Source organism: Miscanthus floridulus, chromosome 2 (assembly GCF_019320115.1).
Source record: "Miscanthus floridulus cultivar M001 chromosome 2, ASM1932011v1, whole genome shotgun sequence".
Taxonomy (NCBI): Eukaryota; Viridiplantae; Streptophyta; class Magnoliopsida; order Poales; family Poaceae; genus Miscanthus; species Miscanthus floridulus.
This window is the reverse complement of record NC_089581.1, coordinates 28542249-28558119: the sequence shown is the minus strand read 5'-3', so window position 1 is coordinate 28558119 and position 15871 is coordinate 28542249. Positions and strand designations below refer to the sequence as shown.

The window sequence follows — 15871 nt, the reverse complement described above, 5'->3', positions numbered from 1 at the left end:
TCATTGACTAAGCCTAATGGGCCGAGCCATGGGCTAGTCTGGGCTAGGCTGGGCCCGAACATATGTCATGCGCATAGGTGGCCACATGGCGCAAGCAGGCCGCTACTGGTCTCAGTCCATGGGGGTTGGTCCATGGTGGACTGCGTCGTGCGGGTTCATGGACCACAGGCACGGTCCACGGTGGACCGCATCCACCTCTCCGTCTCCTCTCTCTAGCTCATGGTGCGCTGTGTGCAGGCAGGTCCACGCAAAGGGTGTGGCTGCCTCCCTCTCTCTCATGGTGATGCTCTCACTAGCGACGAGCTTAGCCATTCTCGCGCTGTGGTAGCTCGGAGGGGTAGCTAAGGGGGTCCATGGCATCATGTGGTCATGGAGAACTTCACAGTGGGCCAAGGACGGTGACTTGGAGGCTCGAGTGCTCGGCATAGGTGTCGTGGCAAGCGGCGGTGGAGGTGTTGGCACAGCCTGAGCGGGTCTTCTACAGCTTCTAGGTGCTCCAGCGAACACAGCAAGGGTGTCAAGGCAAGGTGAAAGGGCTCGGGCGAGGCCAGCTATGGTGGCGGTGCATGCGCAGGTGCGGGCGTGAGCTGGGCCGGTGGGGCTGGGCTAGCTTCTGCAGCTAGACTTCTTTTCCCTTTTCCCTTTTCTTCCTTTTTCTGATCCTTTTTCTATTTCTATTTCTATTTCCACACTACTCCTATGCATGTATATATGTGTTGCCAACATATCTACATCATAGTGGGGTCCACCAGAGGCCATCTAGGGTCCTAGGGTCCAAGCCAAGGGTTGGCAACTCACACAAACAATTTATTTATAAAGGTTGGATTGATTTTATTACATCACATAAAATCATGAAGAAGCAACTCACAAGTTGAATTAAATGCAAAATGCTCAATCACGCTAACTTGGTTCTACTTGTGCAACTACATGGATGGTTTGCTAGTATGCACACTCACCATGCATGGGTTTTGTTAGAAAAATTTTTAAGTTCAGATTTTTGGGTATTGGAAAACCTAGGTTGTTACAGTCCTCCCCCCTCATAGGAATCTCATCCCAAGATTTAAGGTGAGACGTGCCTTTCAAAGAGGTAGGGGTAAAGCATCCAAAGTTCTGACTCTTTCTCCCAAGTAGTTTCTCGTTCGGTGTGGTTGCTCCACTGAACCTTGCACATAGGTATAATCATGCTTCTAGTTTCCTTCTCGTCTCTATCAAGTATCTGTATTGGGTGCTCCTTGTACTCTAGAGTGTCCTATAAATTGAGTGCCTCTATAGGTACTTGCTCATCTAGTAGCTTCAAGCACTTGCATAGTTGGGATACATGGAACACTGGGTGCACTCCGGTCAATTCCATAGGCAGTTCCAACTCGTAGGCTAGCTTGCCAACTCTCTGATAAATCCGGTAAGGTCCTACATACCTTGATGACAACTTCCCTTTCACATGGAACCTAATGGTGCCTCTTAGTGGGGAGACTTTGAGATAAACGTAGTCCCCAACTTTGAACTAAAGGTCTCTATGCCTTTTATCTACGTAACTCTTCTGCCAGCTTTGAGAAATCCTTAGATTCTCTTGCACTTGGGCGACTCCTTCCTCGGCATCCTTGATCTTTGAGGGGCCAAAGAACGATCTCTCCCTGACTTCTGACCACATCAAAGGGTCCTACACTTCCTCCCATACAAGGCCTCAAATGGTGACATCTTGAGACTAGCCTGGTAACTATTGTTGTAAGAAAACTCTATGTGTGGCAAACTCTTCTCCCAATCGGACCCATATTTCAAAACACAAGCTCAGAGCATATCCTCCAAGATCTAATTCACTCTCTCTATCTGGCCATCCATCTGAGGGTGGTAAGTGGTGATGTAATCTAGTCGAGTCCCAATTGCCTTTTGGAGACTCTTCCAGAACTTGGACACATATTACGTCCCTCGATCAGACACTATGCTCATAGGGGCTCCACGAAGCCTGAGAATGTTATCCACATAAAGATCTATGAGCTTCTCAGTTATGTAATCTTTCCTCATAGCTATGAAGTGAGCTACCTTGGTCAATCTATCAACAATTACCTAGATCAAGTCATGGCCTTTCGGGGTTCGAGGTAAACCCACTATAAAGTCCATGGATACGCTTTCCCACTTCCACATTAGAACATCTAAGGGCTTCAACAGTCCTGTTGGTCTTTGGTTTTTGGCCTTGATCCTATTATAGATGTCACAATGCGTGACATGCCCTGCAACATCAGCTTTCATATTCTTCCACCAGAAAAGTTTCTTCAAGTCGGCATACATCTTGGTACTTCCTGGGTAGATACAATATTTAGAGTCATGACCCTTGGCTAGGATCTCCTCTTGCAAGGCTATGTCAGAGGGTACTCAGATTCTATCCTTATACCAGTACACTCCATGTTCATCTTCTCTAAACTTGGGACACTTGCCTAGCTCCATAAGCTCTTGGATTTCCCAGATTTTGGGGCATTCTTGCTGGGCTTTGTGGATTCAATCTTCAAGATTGTACCACCCTCGAAGCTCATTTAGCATTCCCTTTGGTAGGATTTCGAGTCGAAGGTCCTCCATCTCTTGACTCAGCTCTGATGGTATGGCTTCTGTCATCAGACTATGGCAATAGCCCTTATGGCTTAAGGCATCTGCGACTACATTAGCTTTCCCTAGGTGATAGTGTATCTCTAGGTTGTAGTCCTTAATCAGCTCTAGCCATCGGCGCTATCTCATGTTCAGATCCTCTTGAGTGAAAAAGTACTTTAGACTCTTGTGATTGGTGTAGATGTCACATTTGTTCCCGATCAGATAGTGTCTCCAGATCTTCAGGGCATGCACAATAGCTGCAAGCTCAAGATCATGGGTAGGGTAGAGTTGCTCATGGTCTTTTAGCTGACGGGAAGGATAAGCTATAACTCTCCCATTTTGCATCAGAATACAGCCAAGTCCCTATCTGGATGCATCATAGTAGACCACAAAGTCTTGTTGAATGTCAGGCAATGCTAACATAGGAGTGGTGGTAAGCTTCTGTTTCAAGGTCTAGAAGCTTTGCTCACACTCATGTGTCCACTCAAACTCATTGGTGTTCTTCAGAAGGTTGGTCATCGACTTGGCTATCTTGGAAAAGTTCTCAATGAAGCGGCAGTAATATCCTGCCAACCCAAGAAAACATCGGATATCAGTCACATTACAGGGTTGTTCTCATTCTTTTACAACTTCTATCTTATTGGGATCAATAGCTACTCCCTCAGTAGTGAGAATGTGACCCAAGAAGGTGACTTCTTCAAGCCAAAATTTGCACTTGCTGAACTTGGTGTACAACTGATTTTGTCTCAGCTTCTCTAGCACTACTCTCAGATGTTGCTCATGTTCTTCTATAGTGGCTAAATAGACAAGAATGTCATCGATGAATACCACCACAAACTTATCCAGTTCCTCCATGAACACCTTGTTCATCATATTCATGAAGTAGGCAGGGGCATTGGTGAGTCCAAAGGACACAACGGTGAACTCATACTACCCATACCTAGTGACAAAGGTTGTCTTGGGAATATCCTTAGTCCTAACATTCATCTGATGGTACCTAGATTGAAGATCAATCTTGGAAAAGAACTTGGCATTCCTCAGCTAGTCTAGTAGATCATATATCCTTGGCAGTGGGTACTTGTTCTTGACAGTCATGGCATTCAAGTTCTGATAGTTAATGCACGTTCTCATGGAACCATCCTTCTTCTTCACAAACAAGACAGGGGAACCCCAAGGTGAAGCACTAGGCCTAATGTACCCCTTGTCAGACAACTCCTTGAGCTATTTCTTGAGTTCCTCTAGCTCGTCAACTGACATGCGATTGGGCCTCTTAGTAATAGGTCCCATACCAGGTAGAAGGTCGATCACAAACTCCACATCCCGGTCAGGTGGCATACCTAGCAGCTCTTCAGGGAACACATAAGGGTACTCACATACTATGGGAACCTCCTCAACTGACTTGGCTTCCACGGCACACAACATGGAAACCGTCTTCTCAAGGTTGGGCTCGCATCGAATTGCGTGACCACTCGGGTGCATTATCTTCACATACCATGGTGAGCAAGATATTACTCCCTTGTGTTGAGTCAGCCAGTCCATCCCTAGTATGACATCTAGTCCATCAGAGAGAAGCAAGGTAAGATCATCTAGAAATGGGTGACCCTCAATGATGATGCTCACTCCCTAACATCTTTTATGCATATAATGTGTCCCAAGGGTGAACTAGTGTCTATAGGGTCCTTGCATGGAGTCACTAGTATACTATGCTCTCATGCAAACTTGGTGGATATGTAAGAATAGGTAGCATCTAAATCAAACAATACCGAAGCTATAGCTCCATGCACAATGAACATACCACACACCACGTTGGGGGTGTTCTGGCGTCCTCTGCGGTCAGGTGGGTGAGGCGACCACGGGCGGCTCTAGCAACATTCTTGTGTGGCGTACCTTGAACCGAAGCCTATCTCGCTAGTGTCAGAGTAGGTGGTGTGGCATTCTTCATGAGGTAGTCAGTGACCTTGTGGCTCGACTGACATAGTTGAAGCAAGTGAAGGGCACGCTGCCTGTGGTGGTGGGTGTAGTAGTCTTCCACATGCTAGGGCTCTGAGAAGGGTGGCTCTAAGCTAGGCAGTGGTAGTTGGTGGTGTGGGTACCACCTCCATGGCTCAAAGTAGGTGTGGCCCCCTAGAAGGCATGAGGGCGAGGCTGCAAGGACGCATGAGCACGTGGCCTCTAAGATGCTGAGATGCGAGAGGTGCTCTTGGACCGATGCTTCTTCTCCTTGTAGAGGGCGTTAGCCTCTAGACGATCCCTCTCCCTTACTAGTACCTTATTGATCATCTCATGGAGGGTGTAGCAGGTATGACCTGAGAGGGCCACCTTGAGGCATGTGTTCAAAACCTTCTTGAAGAAGTACATGTTCTTCTCAGAGTCTATCTCACCAGGAGCAAACCTCATCATGCGAGTGAAGCGGTTGGCATACTCCTGGATCTTCTAGGATCCCTAGGAAATGTTGTGAAACTCTTCCCCTTTGGCATCCATCACGCCCTTGGGCACGTGGTGCTCACGGAAGGCTTCGGTGAACTCCTCCCAAGAGATGTGCATGGGGTCAGCGTGGGTGTCACAGTAGCTGTCCCACCACGCACATACGGCACCAGTGACCTGGTGGGCTGTGACTCCAACACACTCCTCCTTGTCGGAGCAAGTGGTTAGGTCCAGCTCCTTCTCCATCTCACGCAGCCAGTCCTCAACGGTGATGGGATCATCATTAGAGCTATCGAAGGTAGGGGGCCTCAGCTTGAGGAAACCCTCCAACTTCCTCTGAAAGTCATTGGGTGGTCCCCCATTGTGGCACAATAGCCCCTTAGCTAGTGTCTCCATGAGATGTGTTAGGCATTCCATCACCTTAGATAGAAGTGGTGGAGGTGGTGGAGCATCATCACCCCTAGGTTGGGCTATGCCTGGCTCCTCTAGGATGGGCTTCTCCATGTGCTGCTCTCCATCAAGTGGTACCTCCTCCTTGAGGTTGAGGGCAACACAGGCTACAGCGTGTCCTCCTCCATGCCCATGGCCACGACCATGACCATGACCATGGCCAGCAGACATGAGGGACGGAGAGCGACGGTTCAGATGTTCTAAGCGGCAACACGACATCTTTGTTGTAAACGTTAGGTTACAAGTTGTTATTAAGTGGTTAGATGATTTATTAGCAATTCAATTAATAATTTAATTCTAGCCATACACTCAAGCAAAGAAGTAGGAACAACCATAAGAAACATTAAGATCTAAACATTCATTATATGAGTTTATTACATGGTGATGTCTCTAGCAGATACACTAGAAACTCATGGGGAATAGCACTACATGCAGGTAGGCTTCAAAAGTGGGACATTCTACTCTACTCCTAAAAGTGAGTCATGTCTCATAGCCACATAGGGCTCATCATGAACACTATGACTGCTACATTATTAGAGCATCACTAGGAAGCTAACTCTAGCTAGGTGGTGGTGAAGTGCTAGCATCCATCGCCTGGAGCTCTACATCGGTGCGGTGCATCCTCGAGATGTACTCTAGGGCCTCCTCCAACTGCTCGGTCTTCAGGGCCTCAGGGTAGTCCTCAGAAGGGCATGCCTTCAGATTAAGCTTCATGGGCTCAACCTAGAAGGACTCCTTACATGGCCTCTTGCATGACTCAGGGGGTAGGAACTTCTGCATCTCCTTAAACTCCTTGACTCGCATGATGTTGGCGTCAACCCATGCTTGGCTTATCCTATCTGCCCTATCTTTCTGGAACTTCATGTACTTCATGTACTCAATAAGGTGGCGCTGGTTGTGAGCGGTGTTAACACTCAATGGAACCACCTCCCTCTCCAACATGTTGCAATGGCTCTCTAGCATCATCTTCCTAAAACCATACCTCTTCTCCATCTCAATGTGGTCACTCAGGCACCCCTTCTTGCGCTCGAGGGCATCCTCAAGCTCAAGCACCTTGCAGTCTAAGTAGTCATTGTGGAGCCCAAAGTCTCCAACCTTGTCTCTTAGATCTACAATCTCATCCTTCGGCTTGCTTTCATGTGCCTTGTAGTAGGCCTCCATGCGGTCGTAGCCCTCATGATCCACATGGATGGTCTCCTTAAGTACTTCCTTCTTCTTCTCTCCTCTAAGAAGGTCTCGTCAACCTAGAACAGCATGTCCCGGTACTGACGGTTCTATGCTACACCTCCATGATGTACCTGTCCTAGCAGCGGATGTACTATCTGGACACTTGAAGGCAAAGGCCCTCCTTGGCATAGATAGTCTGCTTTGTGGCCAAGACCTACCTCTTGGTACTCTAGGTAAGGTCCAGGGCTTAAGTAAGCAAGTGGTACGGTCCCTTCCTAAGGTGCTCGTGGGCATCACGCATCAGGTGGTGAAGGGCCAAATGCAAAGCAGACTAGACACAAGCTGTGATAGAGGTCTCCACCTATAGCTCCTAGAAGGCATGCAGCTCTGGCAAGGTCTCACTCATAGGAACCCTGAGGTGGATGATGATGTGGCCCTACAGTTCATTGGGTCTAGGCTCGCCATGATAGACGTACTCTGCCTGCTTGGTAGGGACACCAATCTCCTTGAGGATGTCATAGAGCATCTAGACAAAACCCCGGTAGCTCAGACCATCGATAGGAATCTCAACTGCTGGTGCCATCTACAAATCAGTCCATAAAAGGGGATCAATAGACTAGAAAAAGATAAGCCATGCATAATAGGGATGCAAGGTCTGTACATATAACCAAAAAAGATAAGTTCCACTCCTATTTCTATTGTCCAATCCTAAGGGTCTTGTCCTAGGGTCAAGTATGGCTATGATACCAAACTGAAATAATCCCAATTTCCTTGAAGGGAAATCCACATATTCAAAGTATAATGTGATAGTCCCAGGTGATCATCCCATCATATTATCAAATAACAGTCGATATCACAGTCATACATCGAATACCTATCTTAAGAGAGTACAAATAGCAAGGTTTACTCATTATTACATCACCACTTGGCGGAATCACTCAGAGCATGCAACATCTAGAATAACATCAAGTAGAAGGGCAGTAGACGTCGACTCCATCTTCTCAACCAAACTTGAGCGTAGGAACAAGGCCTCTAATCCTCCCAATCGTCTCCCTAGTAGTTGTACTCGGGCTCGGAACCTATCAAACAATTATCAGTACGATTTATACTGGCCACTGGCTTCCACCCTATGCTTTATGTTTGCTTTGTGGTAGTGGAATGCAAGGGTTGAGCAAAAGACCTATTTGTGGCTAGTCTCCCATGTGGGTATGTGAAGTTTTAATAATAATAATAAATCAAGTTTTTCCCATCTCATCCACATGTTCTCCCTTCCCATCACACATATCTCACCACTCTCACACTCTAGGCGACAAGGATGACTCTCGCTCGTACCTTGCCTCATCGCCCAAAGCCAAAAACCAACACAAGAACCCAGGGGGAGAGAAGAAAGGACTCCACTCACTAATCAAGGGAAGAGTAGGTCATAGGAATGTCGATATCTGAGGATGCATCTATATGTATAGATCGATCAACTCTATAGAGCATGTACACCTAGAACCACAAGATCACCATCATCGGTGGTGCCCCACCTAGGCTGATACCGACTGCCTCCCAACCGGTATGGTGTCACCCTACAACTCAGCCCTAGGCCACCCTGGTGTCCACCGGCATGCTGAGACTGTGAGACGTAGTACCGGGCCCCCAAAGGTCACTATGCTATGTTAAGAGGGTGTGGGCCATACGCTCCTACCTCCCTACACTATCCACTTCCAACCTAGTAGTAGTGGCACCATCATAGCTAGTCGGGTAACCGTCCCCCATCCATTCAGGAGCGAGTGGTGTGTACGTACGGTCCTATGATCCGATTCTCTCGACATACTAGTCCTTAGGGGGACCAGACAGGATATCTTCTCAAAGGCGATAACCAACACCTCGTGCCTCGATGACACCTCCATCCTGGGGCTTCATCCCACAAAGACACTCCACCCCGGTATCTCCTCATCTCACATGCACCCACCACAGGTAGCAGCCGTAGGGGATGCCCAGGACACCCCCCTGGGAAGACTCATCTAATGACTCATCGTAAGATCTTGCCTGATCGACTCAACCCTCACCACACACCCAAAATGCATGCCAAGATCTCTCCCGTTGTTACCACATTACTGGCACCCAGTGCCTTAACCACTCACATATAATCCTCCACCAAGCATCACATCACAGATATAATGCATAGTAGAAGTAGTAGCAAGTAACTAAGCGGGCATTTAACTTAACAATGGGTGTGCAGGGTATAGGTTGCGACAAGGTAATGGCTCACAAGCAATTCTACCATGCAACCTATCATAGATCATTTGCATAAAAGTAAAGCACTAGCATCTACATTATAGCATGTCTAATAGGATTCCATGACATTGGGTAGGACGTGGCACCTGCAGGTCATCTCCAAGCTTCTCTGTGTAGTCGTGCTCCTCAGTCTGTGGCTCCCCTGGGTCTATCAAATGAGACATATAGTCACGATAAGTGACACCTATAGACAATGTTTTCCTAAACGGTAAACGGTCTTTACACGGTCGCCCTTCGTTTAGCATTTAGGCTGTTTACACGGTGTTTAAACAAAGTTAAACGGTTTTGTACTTTTTTTAAAAAAAATACATATAATTATATATGTGCATGTAAAAAATCAAGTATTCTAGCATTTATACATATTTATCCGAGTAAAAATCAATTATTTTGGTATGTATATATATTTATGCATGTGAAAAGAACCAAATATAGATATTTATGCATGTAACATATCAAGCGTACACATTTATAAATATAATAAACTTAAGTATACAAATTTATCCATACAAAACTGAACTAGAATTCACCTAAACGGCCATTTAAATAGCTGTTTAGCCTGTTTAATGTTGTTTATCTCCGTTCCGTTTAGGCCATTTTTCCCTGTTTTTGACCGTTTAAACGATCAACCGTTTAATTTTCGTTTACCCTCTAAACAAAACAGTTTACCACCGTTTACCATTTATTGGCCATTTCAACGGTCGTTTAATCCGTTTAGGCGAACACTGCCTATAGATGATCACAAAGAAGCAACAGAAATCCAAAATATCCAAATGCACTTAAGTACAAGCCTATGATGTAAAGCTCATTTTTAGAAAAATTTGGGCATTGGTTTCATATTTTTCTGAGGTCATATGAATTTCCTATAAATTTTCTAAGTTTAAATTATTTTCTGAAAAAGAAAAATAAGAATTTTGAACAGTGAAGCACACGTGCCAGCATGTGATTGGACGTGGGAAATACGGTCACTGACAGTGAGGTTCGTGGTCAACGGTGACTGACAGGTGGGGTCAGGTCAATGGTCAGCGTTGACCGGTCAACAATCATCATTGACTAGGCCCAATAGGCCGGGTCATGGGCCGGTCTGGGCTAGGCCAGGCCCGGACACATGCCACGCGCGCAGGCAGCTACGTTGCACAAGTGGACCGCTACTGGGCCCGGTCCACAGGGGCTGGTCCATGTTGGACGGCACCATGCGGGTTTGTGGACCACAGGCACGGTCCGTGGTGGACCGCGTCCACCTCTCCCTCTCCTCTCTCTGGCTCATGGTGCGCCATGTGTAGGTAGGTCCACATGAAGGGTGCAGCTTCCTCCCTCTCTCTCATGGTGGCGCTCTCACCGGCAACGAGCTCAGCCGTTCTCGTGCTGTGGCGGCTTGGAGGGGTATCTAAGGGGGTCCACGGTATCATGAGGTCATGGAGAACATCACAGCAGGCCAAGGTCGGTGACTTGGAGGCTCAGGCGCCCATCGTAGGCATCGCGGTGGGAGGAGGCGGTGCGGTTCAATGGCAAGGGCGCCAGAGGCATTGGTACAGCCCGAGCGGGGCTTCTACGGCTTCTGGGTGCTCTAGTGAACATGGCAAAGGCGTCAAGGCGAGGCGAAAGGGCTCGGGCGAGGCTGGCCATGGTGGTGGTGCATGCGTAGGCACTGTCATGAGTGCACGGGAGCTGGGCCACGCGGGCAGCATGGGCCGGCGGGGTTGGGCTGGCTCTACAGCATGACTTCTTTTCCCTTTTCTATTTTCTTCCTTTTTCCAATTCCTTTTCTATTTCTATTTCCACACTACTCCTATGCATGTATATATGTGTTGCCAACATATATACATCCTAGTGGGGTCCACCAGAGGCCATCTAGGGTCCTGGGTTCCAAGCCAAGGGTTGGCAACTCACATAAATAATTTATTTATAAAGGTTGGATTGATTTTATTACATCACATAAAATCATGAAGAAGCAACTCACAAGTTGAATTAAATGCAAAATGCTCAACCGCGCTAACTTGGTTCTACTTGTGCAACTACATGGGTGGTTTGCTAGTATGCACACTCACCATGCATGGGTTTTGTTAGAAAAAATTTTAAGTTTAGATTTTTGGGTATTAGAAAACCTGAGTTGTTACATAGACATCACAAACATTAGTGGTAAAGCATCCACCATAGGGACGTGATCTTGGTAGCAAAGCATCCGTAGAGACTGAAGCAATGCTAGCAGCAAAGCATCTGCTAGGAAAGAGACCAAGAACGGCTAGACATCCGTCCAGAGAGACACGGTAGCGACAAAGCATCTACCACAAAAGTTGAATGATAGCGACAAAGCATCCACTAGGATGACCCAAACGATGCTACGATATGACCAACCATTGCAAAGACAGATGATAAGCACACACACAGGCACAATAGAGTGCTCCAATGTGGACCAGTGACGTGGCAAGTACACGGACAGTGGCAATGACCCTATGAGGTGACGGTAGATGGCCACAAAGAACTAAGGCGCGAGACTAGAGTAGTGCTTCTATAGCGACACTTCCAAGGACGAACATGACGCCAAGGGCACCATCGCCATTGACACCACCTAGCAGCTGAGCAAGGCTTTCACCTAGGAACCACCACCACACTGAGTTCCTACCCAAGCCACCCATAGCCACAAAGGAGTCAAACCCCAGCCCCAAATTCACACACCGGTGCAGCTACCATGAGCCAAGAATAGTGGCAACAACTAATGGAGGTAGGCAACCCATGACCTCACAAGCGGTGTGATAACCCAACAAGATGGGAGCTATCGCCCCGCTGACCATGAAGACCCAAACCCAAAAGGAAGTGCCACCTCCACAAAGCACCCATGAGCCCACTGAGAAACATGTTTAGAACTTAGCCCAAGTGACGGTGCTACCACCCACTGCATGAGGAGCCCATGCTGAGGTGCTAGCAAATGCACACGTGGAAGCAGCAGCGCCACTGCCACGAGCCACACTAAGAAGGACAATAGGGTCACAGGGGACGGGGGCACCAGATCCTTGTTGGTAGCCATCAGATCTAGAGTGGAGGATCACGGACCTGGTGCCCCACCGACTAAGGCACCATCGGCCACCATGGGAGCCCCTCAAAGCTTGGGGAATAGGTGAGGAAGGGAGATAGGAAGCCGTGGTAGTAGCCTTTTTGGGCACCCCCGCTGACCCTTGCTCATTAGTGAGCAACAACAGTGGTCAAACGGACAATAATGACGGTGACTGGACACCCCCAAGTTGCCTTCAGACAATACGGGGGCCTGTTCACAAGGATATAGCCAAGACTCAATTCTCTACAAGTCACAAAAACATTTCTAAATTCCATATCTATTACCCTCACCATTCCCTTCTCATCTTACTCTATCTCCTGCTGCTATCATCTCCACTAGTGGACCCTTTGAAAGGTCATTGTTTGGTTTTGGTAATTGAGTGACAACCTTAGGTGGACTAATTGTGTTTATGTGAGATACACAGGTGATTAGTCCACAGTTTCATGTGTGTGAGCAACATATGCCATGGAGGTTGAAATGGCTCAGAAATGTTGCAAAGCTCACATATGTGGTGATGAAGGAGCTCATTGCACATGAGACATGATATTGAGTCATGTGATCAAGATGGAGAAGATCAAGACATGACTTGGCTCGACGGACCGGTTGCAAGTGTGGAGGGCAAGTTGAGTGGTGACTTGGCGCCGATGGACCGAGGCAACGATGAAGAGCAAGTGAAGTCAAGATCAATAAACCAATATGATCATGTGATGATATGAAGTGGATCATATCATTATTGATCGTGTTGGTGCATGTGTAGCATCGACATTGGAGGAGATGGAATGGAATGCGCAAGGCAAATATATAACCTAGGCATTTCATTTCACCAGTCATAGGAGTGTAGAGGAGTTGATGACCGGGTTTAGGATAGATGGCCATACTATCAAGAGGGGCAAACTTGTTTACATATCGGTCATCTAGTGCCACTCGAGTGATCTAACTTTGCATCATTGCTAGGATTGAGTGGCATGGCAAGTTGAGTGGCTAACTCCTTAAAATGTTTGTGAAAAGCTAACACACATACACATATTGGTGTACACTTGGTGGTGCTGGCACATTTGCAAAGGAGGAAGAAGTTGGAGTTGAAATGGATCAACTCGGCGAAGAAAAGGAGGCTAAACTGGTCACTAGAATTGACCGGACTCTACGCAGCACAGCGACCGGACGCTATCTGGCAAGTCCGGTCATGTGTTCCTAAGAAAGCGTGGTCTTGGTCAAGTGACCAGATGCTGGGCGAAGAGGTGACCTGACACATAGTGGCCGTGTCCAGTCAGGGTGACGTGCGCTGACGTAGCATGCTAAGTTGATCCAGAGGGGATCAAACGCAGAGGCGAGTCCGGTCACTAGGGACCGGACGCGTTCGGTTACAAAATAGAGGCTCAGGGAGCTCTCTGGAAATGACCGGACTCTGAGGCTCGCACGTCTGGTCTTGGCACAGAGGTGCATCTGGTCATCACTTGACCATTGGCATGCGGTAGCCGACCATTGAGATCAAGCGACTATGGTTGAACAGGGGTGACGCATGGCGTGCATCCGTTGATCGGACATTGGCTGGGTGCGTTCGATCGATTCGACCAGCGCATTCGGTCACCTCGATCTATGCCCAGTGAATGGGTACAACGGCTCTATTTTCTTGAGGGCTATAAAACCAAGCATTAGCTGGCCTTGGGCTGGTAGCTGAGCACACTAGAGCCTTGGTGGCTTATGTGGTAGTGCTTAGGAGCCCTCTAACTCACTTGAGCTTGATAGTGTTCATCTGATCGAGTGAGTGAGCGATTCTAGTGAGATTGCTTCATGAGGTTGCATCGAGTGGCACTAGGTGGTTGTCTTACAAGCTGGTGGTGCTTGTTACTCTTGAAGGTTGCCACCTCCTAGATGGCTTGGTGGTGGTCTCCATCAAAGCCCACAAGAAGCTTGTGCGGTGCTCCGGAGAAGAGCTTTATGAGGAGCATTGTGCTCGCCACGCGGGAGCCATGAAGAGCAACTCTAGTAGAGTAAGACGTGAAGGGCAACAAGTGGTCTGGCTTGGTCAAGTGCTAGAGCTTATGGTAAGCACTTCACGTGGGAGAGTGTGACTTGTGAGTCACCACTAGCAAGAGGACCAGCGGCAACCTTAGAGCTTATCTCAATAGGGACGTAGCGTGTTGGCAAGCATGTGAACCTCAGGAGAAAAATCACTGTGTGAACATTGTTCTTCCCATTGGTTTGCAATCCCCTTACACAAGCTTGTAATTACTTTCATATACATTGTGCTTGTGTAGTTGCTCTTGTCATTAGTTAGCTTTTGTAGCTCACTAGTTACCTTCTTGCTTGTGTAGCATAGAAGTTGCTCCCTTGCTTGGCTAATTTAGTTTGTGTAACCTTGTTAGTCACATTGCTTAGTTTGTGTAGCTAAGTATTTGTGCTCTCTAATTTGGCATTGATTGCCTTGTTATTGAGCATTGCTAGTGAGCTTAGGAGCTTTGTGCTTTTGCTTACTAGAATTGTATAGGAGCTCCCCGATGTGCAAAATACTAGTGGCATAGGTTTGTGTGACCTTGCTCCTAGAATTGGATAGGTGAGCTCTAGCTAGCCCGACACCTTTGTTGCCTAATTAGGATCTTTATAAGGTGCTTGTGAACTTTGATAGAGGGGTGTAGTCTTGGCTAGATCGATTATTTTAATTCTGCATTTGTTTCGGTTAGCCGGCATGATTAAATTTAGAAAGGACTATTCACCCCCCCCTCTAGTCCGCCATCTTGACCTTTCACCCTTGCTGTTATTTATAAAGAGAGACACAAGATCAAGATAGAGAGATGGATCAAGAGGAGAGACACAAGATGAGACAGATAGAGCATGCTTGCAGTGAGCAACTCTAGTGAAAGAGCAAGCTCAATCCCAATGAATAGGAGCTCCATCATGTTAGCAGGAACTTCGACGCCATTTCCTCAGAGACCACCCAGAGGATGTCATCGAACGACTTCTACAACTATACCTACAACATCGTTGACAAGCCAAAAGGCTAACACCAGTGCAGGCTCATCACTAGCTTAAGACAATGAGGCGAGGGCACTAATGACGTCCACCACCAACCCCCTCTCCAAGACACAACTCACCCACACTACTTTCTCTTGGTAGGCACACATCCTTCGACCCTCGATTGCCTTCCTAGGGTTGGCATCTGTCCTTGACTCCTCGCGTCTGGCCCTAGCAACCTCGTCGCCTTCCCTGCCCCAGATCGGTGAAATTTCGGCCGAATATATATATCACTGGAAATTGGCAATTTTTCCTATCTATGACCTCCGGTTAATATAATACCGGTAATTTTGGTTTCATTTTGTTCAGGTTTTTCACATTTTAGCTAAAATTTCATGAAAATTTGAAAACCTCGACCAAAACCACAGCCGACTTTCATTGATTTTCACGATTTTCATTTCTACTGGTCCTCTCTGGTATTTATGTCTTAAAATGGTAGGCCAAAACCTGGCCGCAACTTGAATGCTAACCAATCATGAGTTCGTGACCAGCCAAGGACTCGAGTTGTGTGCATCTGATCTGAATAAAACCACAACCGCGCTACCACTGGAGAAGAACTGTGGAATTACAGTAATGCTAGGCTCAGGCCGTTCATTCGTTCGGATGCCGCCTTCCTGGGCCTGTGCGCTACCAGCCCAATTGGCCTGCCTGCTCTCTATGTCTCCCCCATCTCTCTCTCAAAAATATCTTCCCACTCCACACTCACTTGTCATCCCCGCACGTGCCCCCATCCTGCACCGCGCCATCCCACTCCACCTCGCCACCGCGTCCATCCCTTACTGCACTTCATGCTCACCCGTCATGACCATCCACCGCAGCGCCTCGCTCCATGCTCACCCATCACGGCCATGGCATGCACCCTACCACCACCACCCCGTGCCATTAGGAGAAGGTCATTGTTGGCTGGGA

The 15871-nt window shown here is 47.6% G+C and overlaps 1 protein-coding gene across 22 annotated transcripts in view; it reads right to left on the bottom strand.

Annotated features, from left to right (window-relative positions):
• LOC136520602 (transcription factor PHYTOCHROME INTERACTING FACTOR-LIKE 13-like) overlaps positions 1-15871 on the bottom strand; it is a 57310-nt gene that overhangs the window by 30538 nt on the left and 10901 nt on the right. For 4 of the 22 annotated variants that reach the window (XM_066514240.1, XM_066514258.1, XM_066514250.1 and 1 more), the window contains exon 9: positions 8988-9049. The exons of 11 other annotated variants lie outside the window; for them this stretch is intronic. In XM_066514240.1, the coding sequence (XP_066370337.1) occupies positions 8988-9049 (62 nt within the window). Of the gene's footprint in view, positions 1-7534; positions 7698-8987; positions 9050-15871 lie in introns of those variants that run through there. 7 more of the 22 variants (XM_066514186.1, XM_066514163.1, XM_066514178.1 and 4 more) reach the window with 5 other exon arrangements.